This window comes from Dipodomys spectabilis, unplaced genomic scaffold (assembly GCF_019054845.1).
Source record: "Dipodomys spectabilis isolate Male_0828 unplaced genomic scaffold, ASM1905484v1 ptg000036l, whole genome shotgun sequence".
Classification (NCBI taxonomy): domain Eukaryota; kingdom Metazoa; phylum Chordata; class Mammalia; order Rodentia; family Heteromyidae; genus Dipodomys; species Dipodomys spectabilis.
In genome coordinates, this window is record NW_024870713.1 from 2,632,832 (window position 1) to 2,646,451 (window position 13,620).

Here is a 13,620-nt window from a genome sequence, read left to right on the forward strand (position 1 = left end):
CTAAGGACACTGAAGTTTAAAATGGAAATGAAGTAAGCCAGACCCAAAGAAACAGACTCCATGGTTTCCTTCATTTGTAACAATTACTGTATGTCTAGGATAGTCCTAGTAGAGGATTACCATAGCTCACTAGCTATGTATATATGACCATATAAAATGATGCCAATCAAAATGAACTCCAAGATATTGATACAAGAGGGTTTTTTGTTATTGTTAATGATGTTCTTGTTTTTAATGTACTGTATGAAGTTCTTTCTTTTGTCTTCTTTTTCTTTTTCCTTTGGTTTATCCCCTGTAGTCACCATTTTTGATTCTGGTAGCCAGTGTCTTGAATATACGTTTAGCTGATTTGGGAGGGAAGGGGAATAACAAAATGGTGAAGCCAGGACAAAGGGTAAACCAATGTACCTTCAATACTCACAAGACACTAGGTTGGACATGAACTTTACAACTAGATGGGGAGAGAGAGTTAGAGGGAGGGATAGCAGAAGAAAAACAAGGAAGAGATAAACAATGTTCGACCAGAAATGTACTCACTAACTTACTTATGTAACTGTTACCCTTCTGTACATCAATTTTATAACAAAATAAAATTAAAATTAAAAAGATAGAAAGGATACTCACCTTTAATGGGCTGGGAAGGTGGCTCAGTGGTAGAGCACTTGCCTTGCATGCCTGAGGCCCTGGGTTCCATTCTTCAGTACCACATAAGCAAAAAGAAAAAAGCCAGAAGTGGCGCTGTGGCTCAAGTGGTAGAGCGCTAGCCTTGAGCTGAAGAGCTGAGGGACAGCACCCAGGCTCAGAGTTCAGGCCCCACGACCGGACTCCCCCAAAAACAACAACAACAACAACAAAAGGATACTCACCTTTATATGGGAAAGGGCCATTAAAATAGTCAGGAAAACAACAATGCTTGATAAGAAATGTACTCATTACCTTGCTCATGTAATTGTAACCACTATGTACAGTATTTTCACAATAAAAAAAAGAGAAATGGAAACTGGACACTGGTGGCTCATACCAATAACTAGCTACTTACAAAACTGAGATATGGAGATCATGATTTAAAGCCGGTGAGAGAGGGAAATCTGAGAGACTCAGCTCTAGTTAACTAGCAAAAAACTGTGGAACTGGAGGCTTAAGTGGTAGGATGCCACTTAACTGGCTCAAGTAGTAGGGCACCACTCAGGAAGGGTAAAAATAGATAGAGTGAGAGGCTTTGAATTCTAAACTGAGTACCAGAATAAAAAATAAAGGTCAGGAGGAGGATTCTAAGTAGTTTTTCTTACCCACTTTCTTTCTGTGAATGATTTTCTAGCTTTATATTAAAGGAATTATAAGGATGATACACATTATTATTCAGGAAATAAAAATGTCTCTCTGTGTGTGTGTGCTTTTAATATAGATCTAGAGAAAACTCTAGGCTATTTTTGGAAAAATTCAATTTATAGTGAAACTAATTCCTGGAGGATGGCCTTAGATCAGGATGGGGTCATAAGGAGTCCCTCCTTTGGGAAGCTTAGAGACAGGAAAGGGACTCTAGTTACTCTTCCTCTCCATTTCAAGTTGCCAAGAATTGTGGAAATGGGGGGCTTTAAGGAAACTGTGAGTGGAACAGTTTTTCCTGAACTCTTCTCCCCCGGCTTTTTTTTTTTTTTTTTTGAGGGACAGCTGGGTGCTGTCCCTCAGCTCTTCAGCTCAAGGCTAGCGCTCTACCACTTGAGCCACAGTGCCACTTCTGGCTTATTTCTTTTTGCTTATGTGGTGCTGAGGAATCGAATCCAGGGCCTCAGACATGCAAGGCAAGCGCTCTACCACTGAGCCACCTTCCCAGCCCCATCTTCTCTCCCTTTAAGTAATGCCTTTTCCCATTTTCCTCCTCCCCCAATACCTGCCCTCTGGGTCCTCTAGCTTCTCCTGATCCCACCCCCTCTCTTCTCTCTTTTACCAGTCCTAGGGCTTGAACTCAGGGCCTGGGCACTGTCCCTGAGCTTCTTTTTGCTCAAGGCTAGCACTCCACCACTTGAGCCACAGTGCCATTTCTGGCTTTTTCTGTGTATGTGGTACTGAGGAATTGAACTAAGGGCTTCATGCATGTGAGGCAAGCACTCTTTCACTATTCCCAGCCCAAGGCAGAATATTTTATTATTATTATTTATAATGTTGGCTGTAGGTTTGTCATATACAGCCTTTATTGTATTGAGGAATGTTCCCTGGATTCCTAATTTTTCCATCATAAAGGGGTGTTGGATCTTGTCAAATGCTTTTTCTGCATCTATTGAGATAACCATGTGGTTCTTATCCTTGCTCTTGTTGATGTGATGAATTATATTGATTTGCATATATTGAACCAGCTTTGCATCCCTGAAGTGAATCCTGTTTGATTGTGGTGTTTGATTTTTTGGATGAATTGTTGAAGTAGATTGGCCAAAATTTTGTTGAGAAGTTTTGCATCAATGTTCATCAAAGAAATGGATCTATAGTTCTCTTTCTTTGATGAATCCCTGCCTGGTTTTGGGATGAGGGTTATGATGGCTTCATAGAATGAGTTCGGTAATGAACTTTCTCTTTCAATTTCATTGAAGAGTTGGAGGAGTATTGGTGTGAGTTCTGCTTTGAAGGCCTTGTAGAATTCCACTATAAACACATCTGGTCCTGGGCCTTTCTTGGATGGGAGGTCTCTTATTGCTGTTTCTATTTCAGTGCTTGATATGGGCCTGTTAAGATGGTTTAACTCAGCCGGGCGCTGGTGTCTCACTTCTGTAATCCAAGCTACTCAGGAGGCTGAGATCTGAGGAACTCGGTACAAAGCCAGCCTGGGCACGAAAATCTGTGAAACTCTTATCTCCAATAAACCACTAGAAAAACGGAAGTGGCACTGTGGCTCAAGTGGTAGAGTGCTCACCTTGAGCTGAAGAGTGCAGGGACAGCGCCCAAGACTACAGTTCAAAGTCCCACAACCTACAAAAAAAAAAAAAAAAAAGATGGTTTAACTCATCTTGGTTTAGTTTTGGCATGTCGATATTTGCTAGGAAAAGGTCCATTTCTGCCAAGTTCTTAAACTTAGCATAAAGGTTTGAGAAGTATTCCCTTATAATGTTCTGAATCTGTGGTGATGTTTCCATTCTCATCTCTGAGTTTATTTATTTGGGTGTGTTCTCTTCTTTTTCTGATAAGATTTGCTAAGGGTCTGTCAATGTTTTTTTTGTTGTTGTTGGTTGTAGGTCTTGAACTCTAAGCCTGGGTGCTTTCCCTGAGCTCTTCAGCTCCAGGTTAGAGCTCTACCACTTGAGCCACAGGACCATTTCGGCTTTTTTTTTGTTTATGTGGTGCTGAGGAATAGAATCCAGGGTTTCATGCATGCTAGGCAAGCACTCTATCACTGAGCCACCTTCCCAGCTCCTTTGTTAATTTTTTCAAAGAACCAACTCTTTGTTTTGTTGATTCTTTCTATTTTTTTTTGGATTCTAATTTGTTTAATTCTGATTTAATTTTAATTATTTCTTTCTGTCTACTGGATTGGGGTTTATCTTGCTGCTCTTTTTCAAGGAGGTTCAGATGTCTCATTAAATTGTTGGTTTCAGATCTCTCCAATTTGTTGATGTAGGAACTCAGAGCTATAAACTTGCCTCTGAGTACTGCCTTTGTTGTGTCCCAGAGGAGCTGGTAATTTGTGTGTTCATTTTTGTTGAATATCATGAACATTTGAATTTCGTTTCTAATATCTTCCATGACCCACTGGTGATTCAACAGTGTGTTGTTCAGCCTCCATGTATTACAGGATTTTCTTTGGTGGCTTTTGGTGTTGAGTTCTAATTTTATCCCCTTGTGATCTGAGAGAATGCAAGGTATAACTTCAATGTTTCTGAATTTGGACAAGTTGGCTTTGTGACCTAAAATGTGGTCTATTTTGGAAAATGTTCCATGTGTGTATTCTGATGCTGCTGGGTGAAATATTTGGTAGATGTCTGTTAACTCTAGTTGTTCTATGCAGTTGTTTAGATCTGAGGTTTCTCTGTTGAGTTTTTGCCAACTTGATCTATGTAGTGGGGATAGTGGTGTGTTAAAGTCCTCAACAATTAATGTCTTTGGATCTATGTGGGATTTGAGGGAAAGTAGTGTTTCTTGGATAAATTTGGGTGCTCCATTGTTTGGTGAATAGATATTTAGAATTGTAATATCCTCCTGAAGGAGAGATCCCTTAATTAGTATGTAGTGACCTTCTTTATCTCTTCTCACTAATTTTAATTTGAAGTCTATGTTATTTGATATTAGGACTGCAACTCTCGCCTGTTTATGGGAGCTGTTTGCTTGGTAGATTTTATTCCAGCCTTTCACTTTCAAAATGTGTTTATGGGCAAGGTGTGACTCCTGAAGGCAGCAGATAGAAGGATCTATCCAACTAGACCACAATAAAGGCCAAGAAACTGCACTGAAACTGAAAATCCAAGAAATATAGGAAGAACCCAGTTGCTGCAGCCCCCAAGAAGGTGGATAACAGGGCAAGAACTCCCAAACACCTCTCAGTCTTAACTCTCAACATTAACAGACTTAACTCTTCAATTAAGTGACATAAACTGTCTAGTTAGATTAAAAAGCAGAATGTTTTAAGTAGGGAATGTCCCATCAAACTGGAGCTCTAGAGACTTTGTTTATAGAAATGACACTTCTTGCTCTAGCAGTCCTGGAGATCAACAGTGCTCAACTGCCAACTCATGAAGCTTCAATCTTGTTTGTGAAAAACAATAATAACAAAAGTAGTTCTCTGAGTTTGGCCATGGGTATTCTGAATTTGGACATTGTTTCCATTTGAGGATCAGAATCTATACACCTTAGTAGCATTGAAGAGGCCTAAGGAATTAGTATGAAGAACAGAAAATATTGACTAGGACAGTTTTCTTCTCCTTTAAACCTGAATATCACACTGCCTACTATGGTTCAGGTTTGGCTGGTCGAGAAAGGGAGTGGCCAGTTCAGTCACCTGAGAAGAAACAAGCTGTGGTAAATATCCAAACTGAAGATTAATTTGTAGTCATAAACTTCACTATGGCAGTTGCGTGGGAGTTGAGGAAGAATGAACAAGACCAACTGTTTCCAGACTTCTTGGGTGGCAGCTTTATGTCATGGAGGCTTCCCACCCCATACTGTTCCTGTGCTCTTTGCTCTTTGTACCCTGTATAGCAGTAAGGCTTCTGTCCTCACCAGTTTGACATTAATGTCATTTACACTGCTCTTTGAGAATTTAAGATACAACTCATATTTCCTTGACAGATTTCCACAGTGCTGCTTTATACAGATTTATGTGTATGCCCATCCTAGGGCTTGAACTCAGGGCTGAGCACTGTTCCTGAGCTTTTTTTTTTGGGGGGGGGGGGGGGTCTGGTCGTGGGCCCTGGGCGCTCTCCCTCAGCTCTTCAGCTCAAGGCTAGCGCTCTACCACTTGAGCCACAGCGCCACTTCCAGCATTTTTTTTCTGCTTATGTGGTGCTGAGGAATCGAACCCAAAGCCTCATGCATGCAAGGCAAGCGCTCTACTACCCAGGCACCTTCCCAGCCCCTGTTCCTGAGCTTCTTTTGCTCAAGACTAGTGCTCTACCACTTGAGACACGGTTCCACTTCCGGGTACCCCTCCCCCCCTTGTTTAGTGGAGATGAGTCTCACTGACTTTTCTTCCCAGGCTGGCTTCGAACCATGATTCTCAGATCTCAGCCTCCTATGTAGCTAGGATTACAGGCGTAAGCCACCAGCTCCTTGCTACAGTTTTTGTTTTTTTTTTAAAATACTGTAGTTTGAAAGTTGAGTAACAACCTAAGTAACATTGATTTGTTAATCTGACCTTGGGCTTTGTATAGGCGGTAAGATTTAGAGTGGGATCCTAGCATGATTGGATACAATAATGCATCCCTGCAAACAGTTTTAAAGTATTATGCACCGTTGAGATGTAGCTCAGTGGTAGGCAAGTTGCCTGACAATTGGAAGATTTTTAGTCCCCCAGACTCTGGGGGAGGAAAGGAAGTATTATTCAAATACTGACCAAAAAGAAGGAAGTCTCATCCTTCTCCTACCAACTCCTAGGAGATGGGGGAGTGCGGGTGTTGAGGACCCTGGTGTGGACACTGTCTGCTAGTCCAGTCTGACCTGGTCCTAGGGGAAATCATTCGTATAATTAACGGAAGGCCCTATCAGGCTTTGAATTCCTTCTACCTTTAAAATCCTTCTACCAAGGGCTAGGAAGGTGGCTTAGTGGTAGAGTGCTAGCCTTGAGCTGAAGAGCTGAGGGACAGCGCCCAGGCCCAGAGTTCAGGCCCCACAACGCGACCCAAAAAGAAAAAACAAAAATCCTTCCTGGTGGAGACATGCCCTCCCTCTTTTGTTGGTACCATTTGATTCCATTTATCTTAAAAAAAAATTCCAAATTCGTATCAGTTGCGTGAGGGGTTAAATCTTCACATGCTCATATACACATGCAAAGAACTTCGCACAGCCTTGATCACGCGCTCCAACCCTACCCTGTCTTCCCAAACGAACCTCCACACGCTTCGCTCTATTTTCTCACTTGTACACGAAGTACTTTGACTCTATTTGCTGTTTTTCACTATCTCCATTCTCCAGTAGTATCCCCCACTCGGGGCAGGACCTGTTCTCCATTCCTTCCATTCCGTGGGGGTCTTTGTGTGTGTTCAGGACCCTGGGAGGCAGCTGCACCCTTTCGAAGCCACTCTGACCCGCACCCAGAGCCCCAAAGGCCCCGGCCTGGACATCGGACCCCGGCCTGGATCTCTCCTTCCGACACCCGTAGCTCGCGGCCCACCAATCCTCGGCTCTCTCCCCGGCTTCTCCCCGCCTCCCGAACGTCACGGCCCGGCCCCCGCGGTCAGCCAGCTCCCGGCCCCGCGCCTGCCCGGTACAGCCCAGATGAGCCTTCGCGCGTTGGCGGCGCCCGCCCCGCGTCTCCTCCGCACGCTTCTCGCTTCCGCCATGAGCACTGGCAGCTTCGTCGTGTCGCAGCCGCTCAACTACCGCGGCGGAGCTCGCGTGGAGCCGGCGGACTCCTCCGGCACCGAGAAGGCGTTCGAACCGGCCACGGGTGAGCGGATGGAGTCGGTGGGGAGTTACTTCCGGCCCCTCCGTGTCGTGCGTCACCGGGGCCCGGGGATCCTGGTGGATGCGCGGTGCCCCGCGGTCTGGACGGAGCCCAGAGTCGGGGTGCGGGGCCCGCCTTGACGTCGGCAGACCCGGGAGGCGGTTCTCCGGGGCGGGGGTATCGCTCCGGGGTGGCCCCTGGCGGGCACTAATCCCGCATCTCTGGTGTAGCCCATCTATTTCTCTACCTAGACTAGAATTGGGAAGAGAAGTGGAAAAAAAAAAAAACCCAAAAAAGAAGAACCCCCCGAACTTTAGCGCGCCCCCTCCCGCCCCAAGCCTGACTGGTAACACCGACACTGTGGAGGGGAGTGTTTCCATGCAAGCGTTTGCACAGTTTCCACGACGATCGGAGCGATCACCGTGCCCGTTAACCTCCCCACGGTTACCGGCTTTTGGTAGTGAGAACTTTGAAGAGTTAAGCTTTGAGCGTGTGAGCAGATGGTACAGTGATTACATCTGTGAACTAGATCTGCGCAGTTGGCAGTTCTGTATAACGGACACCTTTGTACTCCGAGCATAATGTGTGCTGAACTGAGGAGTTGTTTATTTGCCTTTGAGGAGCACACTTCTCCGCCTTCCTTCCCGTATGGATCCGAAAGGAAACATGGCAGGGTGCATAGGTGGCTCACGCATATAATTCTAGCCATTCAGGAGACTAAAATCTGAGAATTACCATTTGTAGCCAGTCCAGGCAAGACGCTTACCTCCAGTAAACCAATGAACTCTGCTCAAGAGGCAGAAAGCCAAGTGACAGAAACTTCACTCAGAAAAGTTGCTTTTTGTTTTAATGACCTACAGTCTATGTGGTCTTTGTTTGTTCATTGTCTTTACCAAGTACCTAGTCCATTTAGTAACAGGAATGCTAGTTTTGTGAAATTTCTCTGGGAAAAGCAATGACCCAGGAATTCTTGTAAAAAGGAAGTGTGGTTGGGAAAGATGGGAGGATGGTACAAGGGTCAAGATACATTGTACTTATAAACTGATTTTTTGAATCAAACCCTTTTGTTGTCACTAAACGCAACTGGGAACAATACAACCACAGGAATATCGGGCCAAAGAACGGAAATATACAGAGGGCACCAGGGAACTCAGAAGATCATTGCCAGCTTCTGAGTCCTGAGATCCCGCTTAACAAGCTTTTTATTCAGTTTAATATGTGTGTGTAGCTGTAGGAGTGTTCACAAACTAGGATATCAATCATCTTGTGGTTACATCCATTAACAGGAGGTATAGTTTGTATACATAGCAATAATTAACTCCCTAATTCTTAAGGAAGAAGGAAGCAATAAACATTCCAACCATAACACAGGTCTTAAGCTTTTTTTAACTTTAATTCATTAATTTATTTTTACCAGCCCTGGGGCTTGAACTCTGGGCCTGGGTTCTGTCCCTGAGCTCCTTTTGCTCAAGGCTAGCACTCTACCACTTGAGCCACAGAGCAACGTCTGGCTTTTTCTGTGATTAATTGGAGATAAGAGTATCATGGAGGGGCTGGAAAGGTGGCTCAGTGGTAGAGCGCTTGCCTTGCATATATGAAGCCCTGGGTTTGATTCCTCAGCACCATATAAGCAAAAAGAAAAAAAACCGGAAGTGGCGCTGTGGCTCAAGTGGTAGAGTGCTAGCCTTGAGCTGAAGAGCTGAGGGACAGTGCCCAGGCCGAGTTCAGGCCCCACAACCGGACCGCCCGCCCCCCCCCCCCCCCAAAAAAAAAAGAGTATCATGGAGTTTCCTGCCTGAGTTGGCTTTGAACCATCCTCAGATCTCAGCCTCTTGAGTAGCTAGGATTATAGGCAGGAGCCACTGGCACTGGGCAGTCTTAAGTTTTTAGTGTCCAAACAGCCCTAAAGCACACACACTTTAGGGTGGTAACTTATACCTTGTCTTGCCTTGACTGTTTGATCTTTGCAGGCCACAGCTTTCAGCCTCCTGAGGGCTGTTTGAATCGGCTTTCCATTCTCTTAACCCTTTTCTGAGTTCACAGTTTAGCTTCAGAATTCCTACAGTTTATACAACTACTTAAGGATAAATATTCTTTTTTAAGTGTTGCAGTTCTGTTGATAGAGTTGGTTTTGTTTACAATCCTTGGGATATGGGTCTAGAAAAACATCTTTTTATATTTTGCCTCACAGTGGAAATAGGGCATAAAGTTGAAGAAACAACTTTTTCTCTTTTTATTTGAGAAAAGGATTTCTTGCTTTTAGAACCCTCTTTTTTCCTGTTGTTATTGCTTATTGCCCATATCCTTCTAGTATCAGCAGTATGGAATAACTTATTGTTGTGCCCAGGTTGCAGGACCCCCACCAAGAAGACCACTGAGACTCAGACTTTACAGCTGTTTTAAGGTTTTATTTAAACAGGCTGCAGCGGGCTGGGAAGGTGGCTCAGTGGTAGAGCGCTTGCCTTGCATGCATGAGGCCCTGGGTTCGATTCCCCAGCACCACATAAGCAAAAAGAAAAAAGCCGGAAGTGGCGCTGTGGTTCAAGTGGTAGAGTGCTAGCCTTGGGCTGAAGAGCTGAGGGACAGCACCCAGGCCCAGAGTTCAGGCCCCATGACTGGACCGAAAAATAAATAAATAAACAGGCTGCAGCTCGGAGGAGAGCCCCGAGCTAAACATTTGCAGGGGTTATAAAGGCACACAACCAACCAAGTGTTTGGATTAGTGTTGCTCTGCTAGAAACAAGCAACAAATCACTGTCACTGCCTCAAAACTTTAACCCTTCACTTACAACATAGAAAAAGGATTTAAAATCAAGAGTTCAGAGCTGGGATCCATGGCTCATGTCTGTAGTCCTAGCTACTTAGGGAGGCTGAGATTTGAGGATCATGGTTCAAAGCCAGCCTGGGCAACAAAAATCATAAAACTTTTTTTTTTTTTTTTTTTTTTTGTGGTTTATAGGACTTGAACTCTGGGCCTGGGCACTGTTCTTGAGCTCTTCAGCTCAAGGTGAGTGCTCTACCACTTGAGCCATAGGGCCACTTCCAGTTTCTAGGTAGTTAATTGGAGATAAGAATCTCAGGGACTTTCCTCCAGGATTGGCTTTGAACAGAGATCCTCAGATCCCAGCCTCCTGAGTAACTAGGATTATAGGCGTGAGCCACCAGCCCCTGGCTGGTCGTGAGACTCTCATCTCCAGAAAACCAGAAGTAGAGCTGTAGTTCTAAGTGGTAGAGCAATGGCCCTGAGTGAAGAAGCGCCCAGGCCCTGACAAGCCTCAGGACCGACCAAAAAAAAAAAAAAAAAAATCAAGAGTTCATAACCGACTGCTTTGGACCTGCCAGATCCCTGAAGTTTGGGGACAGTATTTAGGGAGTCACAAAATGACTTACAGCAACTCAATGCTAGTGGACTCGATTATACAGCAAAGAAGAATTAATCTTTCCCAAATCCATGCTGAGTTTAGAGCAGGGGATGATACCTCATTTTATTCCATGATATGGTTAAATACTTTTTTCTGAAAGAGGTCTGCAACCTTTATCAGCCTCTAAAGGGATCAGTGAACACACGTACATACACAAGTTAGGAACTTCTGATATAAAATGGTCACTAAATCAGACCATACTTTTTTTTTTTTGGTCCAGTTGTGGGGCCTGAACTCTGGACCTGGGCACTGTCCCTCGGTTCTTCAGCTCAAGGCTAGTGCTCTACCACTTGAGACACAGCATCACTTCTGGCTTTTTTCTTTTTGCTTATGTGGTGCTGAGGAATCAAACCCAGGGCCTCATGCATGCAAGGCAAGCGCTCTACCACTGAGCCACCTTCCCAGCCCCAGACCATACTTTTATTGTGTGAATTGAAACTGGGACTTTAACTCATGGGAGCACCCCTCCACCCCCGCCCCCAATCCAACTATACTTAAAAAAAGAGGAAAGAACTCAAGCACCAGTGGTTCATGCTTATAATCCTAGCTACTCAGGTGGCTGAGATCTGAGGATTACAGTTAGAAGCCAGCCTGGGATGGAAAAGTCCATGAGACTCTAATTTCCAATTAACCACAAAAAGCCAGAAGTGGAGCTGTGGCTCAAGTGGTAGAGTGCTTGCTTTGAACACAAAAGCTCAGGGACAGTGCTCAGGCTCTGGGACTGGCAAAAAAAAAAAAGGAAAGAGGAAAGAAATGCTAAGAGAATGTTGATTTATAATGATTTCAATTAAATGAGTTGCAATAATTTGAAACTGACTCTCTCTTTTTTTCTTTTGTAGGTAGAGTGATAGCTACTTTTACATGTTCTGGAGAAAAGGAAGTCAATTTAGCTGTTGAAAATGCAAAGGCTGCTTTTAAAATATGGAGTAAAAAATCTGGTATGGAGCGGTCCCGAGTCCTTTTGGAAGCTGCCCGGATAATAAGGGTATGTCTATATTGTACTTGGAGAAAACTCATCTTACATTGTTTTGAGGTTTTTTTTTTTGTAGCTAAGGTTTTTTTTTTTTAATTTTATTTTATTTTTGTGAACATACTGTACAGAGGGGTTACAATTTCATGGGCAGGATAATGCGTACATTTCTTATCAAGCATTGTTGCCTTCTCCTTTGTTTACCCTTCATATCCCTTCCCAGCCTCCCCCCCACTCTCCCACCCAATCCTCCCCCCCCCCCAACGTTGTAAAGCTCATTTTCGACATGACAACTTGTACTTCTCATTATTGCAACAGGTCCACCTGTATCCTTAAACGACTTGTTTTTCCCCATCTCCTCCACAAGTTATATTGACATCAAATATAGTGAAAACAGGGGTTATACTGTGGGGGAGGGACATACAAAGCAACAAAGAGATAATCTTATAAATGCATTAGAAACAAATGCATGAAAGAAAAAAAACATTAAAATACATATCTAAGGGTTCATTTTCCTAACATCACATTATCTGACCTTTTCCGCTTGACTCATACATATACTAGATATTGCAAATAAGGGAAACCATGGGACCTATGTTTTTTTGGGCCTGGCTTACTTCACTTAATATAATTTTTTCCAAGCCTTTCCATTTCCTAACAAATGGGGCAATGTCATTCTTTCTGATGGAGGCATAGAATTCCATTGTGTATATATACCACATTTTCTTGATCCATTCATCTACTGAGGGGCATTTGGGTTGGTTCCATATCTTAGCTATGGGAAATAATGCTGCAATAAACATAGTTGTGCTGGTAGCTTTAGTGTGGTCTTTTTTGTAAACATTAGGGTAAATGCCCAAAAGTGGGATTGCTGGGTCATAGGGGAGTTCTATGTGAAGTCTTTTGAGGAACCTCCATACTGCTTTCCAAAGTGGTTGAACAAGTTTACATTCCCACCAACAATGAAGTAAGGTTCCCTTCTGTCCACATCCCCTCCAGCATCTGTTGTTGTTAGAGTTCTTGATTTTTGCCATTCTAACTGGGGTGAGGTGGTATCTCAATGTTGTTTTGATTTGCATTTCTTTTATGGCTAGGGATGTTGAGCATTTCTTCATGTGTCTATTGGCCATCCTTCTTTCTTCTTCAGAGAAGTTTCTCTTTAAGTCTTTAGCCCACTTATTTATTGGGCAGTTGTTTCTTTGAGGATTTGTTGTTGGGGGATTTAATTTTTTGAGTTCCAAGTATATTTTAGATATGAGACCCTTGTCTGTTGTATGGCTAGTGAAGATCTTCTCCCAGTCCGTGGGCTTTCTATTGATCTTACTAGCTATGTCCTTTGCCATGCAGAAGCTCTGCAACTTCATGCAATCCCATTTGTCCAACCTTTCTTTGATTTGTTGTGTTTCCGGGTCTCTATTCAGAAAATTTCGGCCTGAGCCAAGGAGACCTAGGGTTTCTCCTATTCCATCCTGTAATGTTTTCAGAGTGTCTGCTTTGACTTCGAGGTCTTTGATCCATTTGGAGTTGATTCTGGTGCAGGGTGATATATAAGGATCTAGCTTTAGTTTTCTACAAGTTGTAGCTAAGGTTTTAAACCAACATTAGGCTTTAATGTTTTTATGAAATGGAAAAAAAAGTTTCCATATTAGTACCTTTAGATCTCAAGTAGGCTTTTACTCAGTTATTCTGGTCTACATCTTGGCTCTTGGATATCTTCCTTGGCAGGTTTTCTTCTCCTCATTTGTTTTGAATTGTCTCTTTCTCTCTCTTTTTTCCCTTGTGGCACTAGATCATGGTCTAGTCTGACCCAGGCAAAAAGCAAGACCCTGCGTCAAAAATAGCCAGAGCAAAATGGGCTGGGAAAAAAAAAAAAAAATGTAAGTACTAATCTGGGCTTGGTGGCAGATAAATATAAGAGACACTTATCTGCAGTTAAGCTGCAAAAAGCCTTAACTAGAGGTGGAGTTTAAGTGGTAGTTTGTCAGCCATGATTGAAAAAGGTGAGAGCACAAAGGTCTGAGTTTAAGCTCTGTGTGTGTGTGTGTGTGTGTGTGTGTGTGTGTGTGTGTGTGGTGTAGTGATGATAGACTATACTCATTAAAAAAAGTTAGAAAATTACAAAGAATATACACCAAAATAGCAAC

The 13,620-nt window shown here is 43.4% G+C and overlaps 1 protein-coding gene across 1 annotated transcript in view; it reads left to right on the forward strand.

Moving 5' to 3' along the window:
* The first annotated feature begins 6,885 nt into the window (after nucleotides 1-6,885).
* Nucleotides 6,886-13,620, forward strand: part of Aldh9a1 (aldehyde dehydrogenase 9 family member A1) — a 28,879-nt gene continuing 22,144 nt past the window's right edge. Inside the window, exons 1-2 of the mRNA XM_042677325.1 lie at nucleotides 6,886-7,087; nucleotides 11,346-11,491. Of these exons, the coding sequence (XP_042533259.1) occupies nucleotides 6,916-7,087; nucleotides 11,346-11,491 (318 nt within the window). The 5' untranslated portion in view covers nucleotides 6,886-6,915. The remainder of the gene's footprint in view (nucleotides 7,088-11,345; nucleotides 11,492-13,620) is intronic.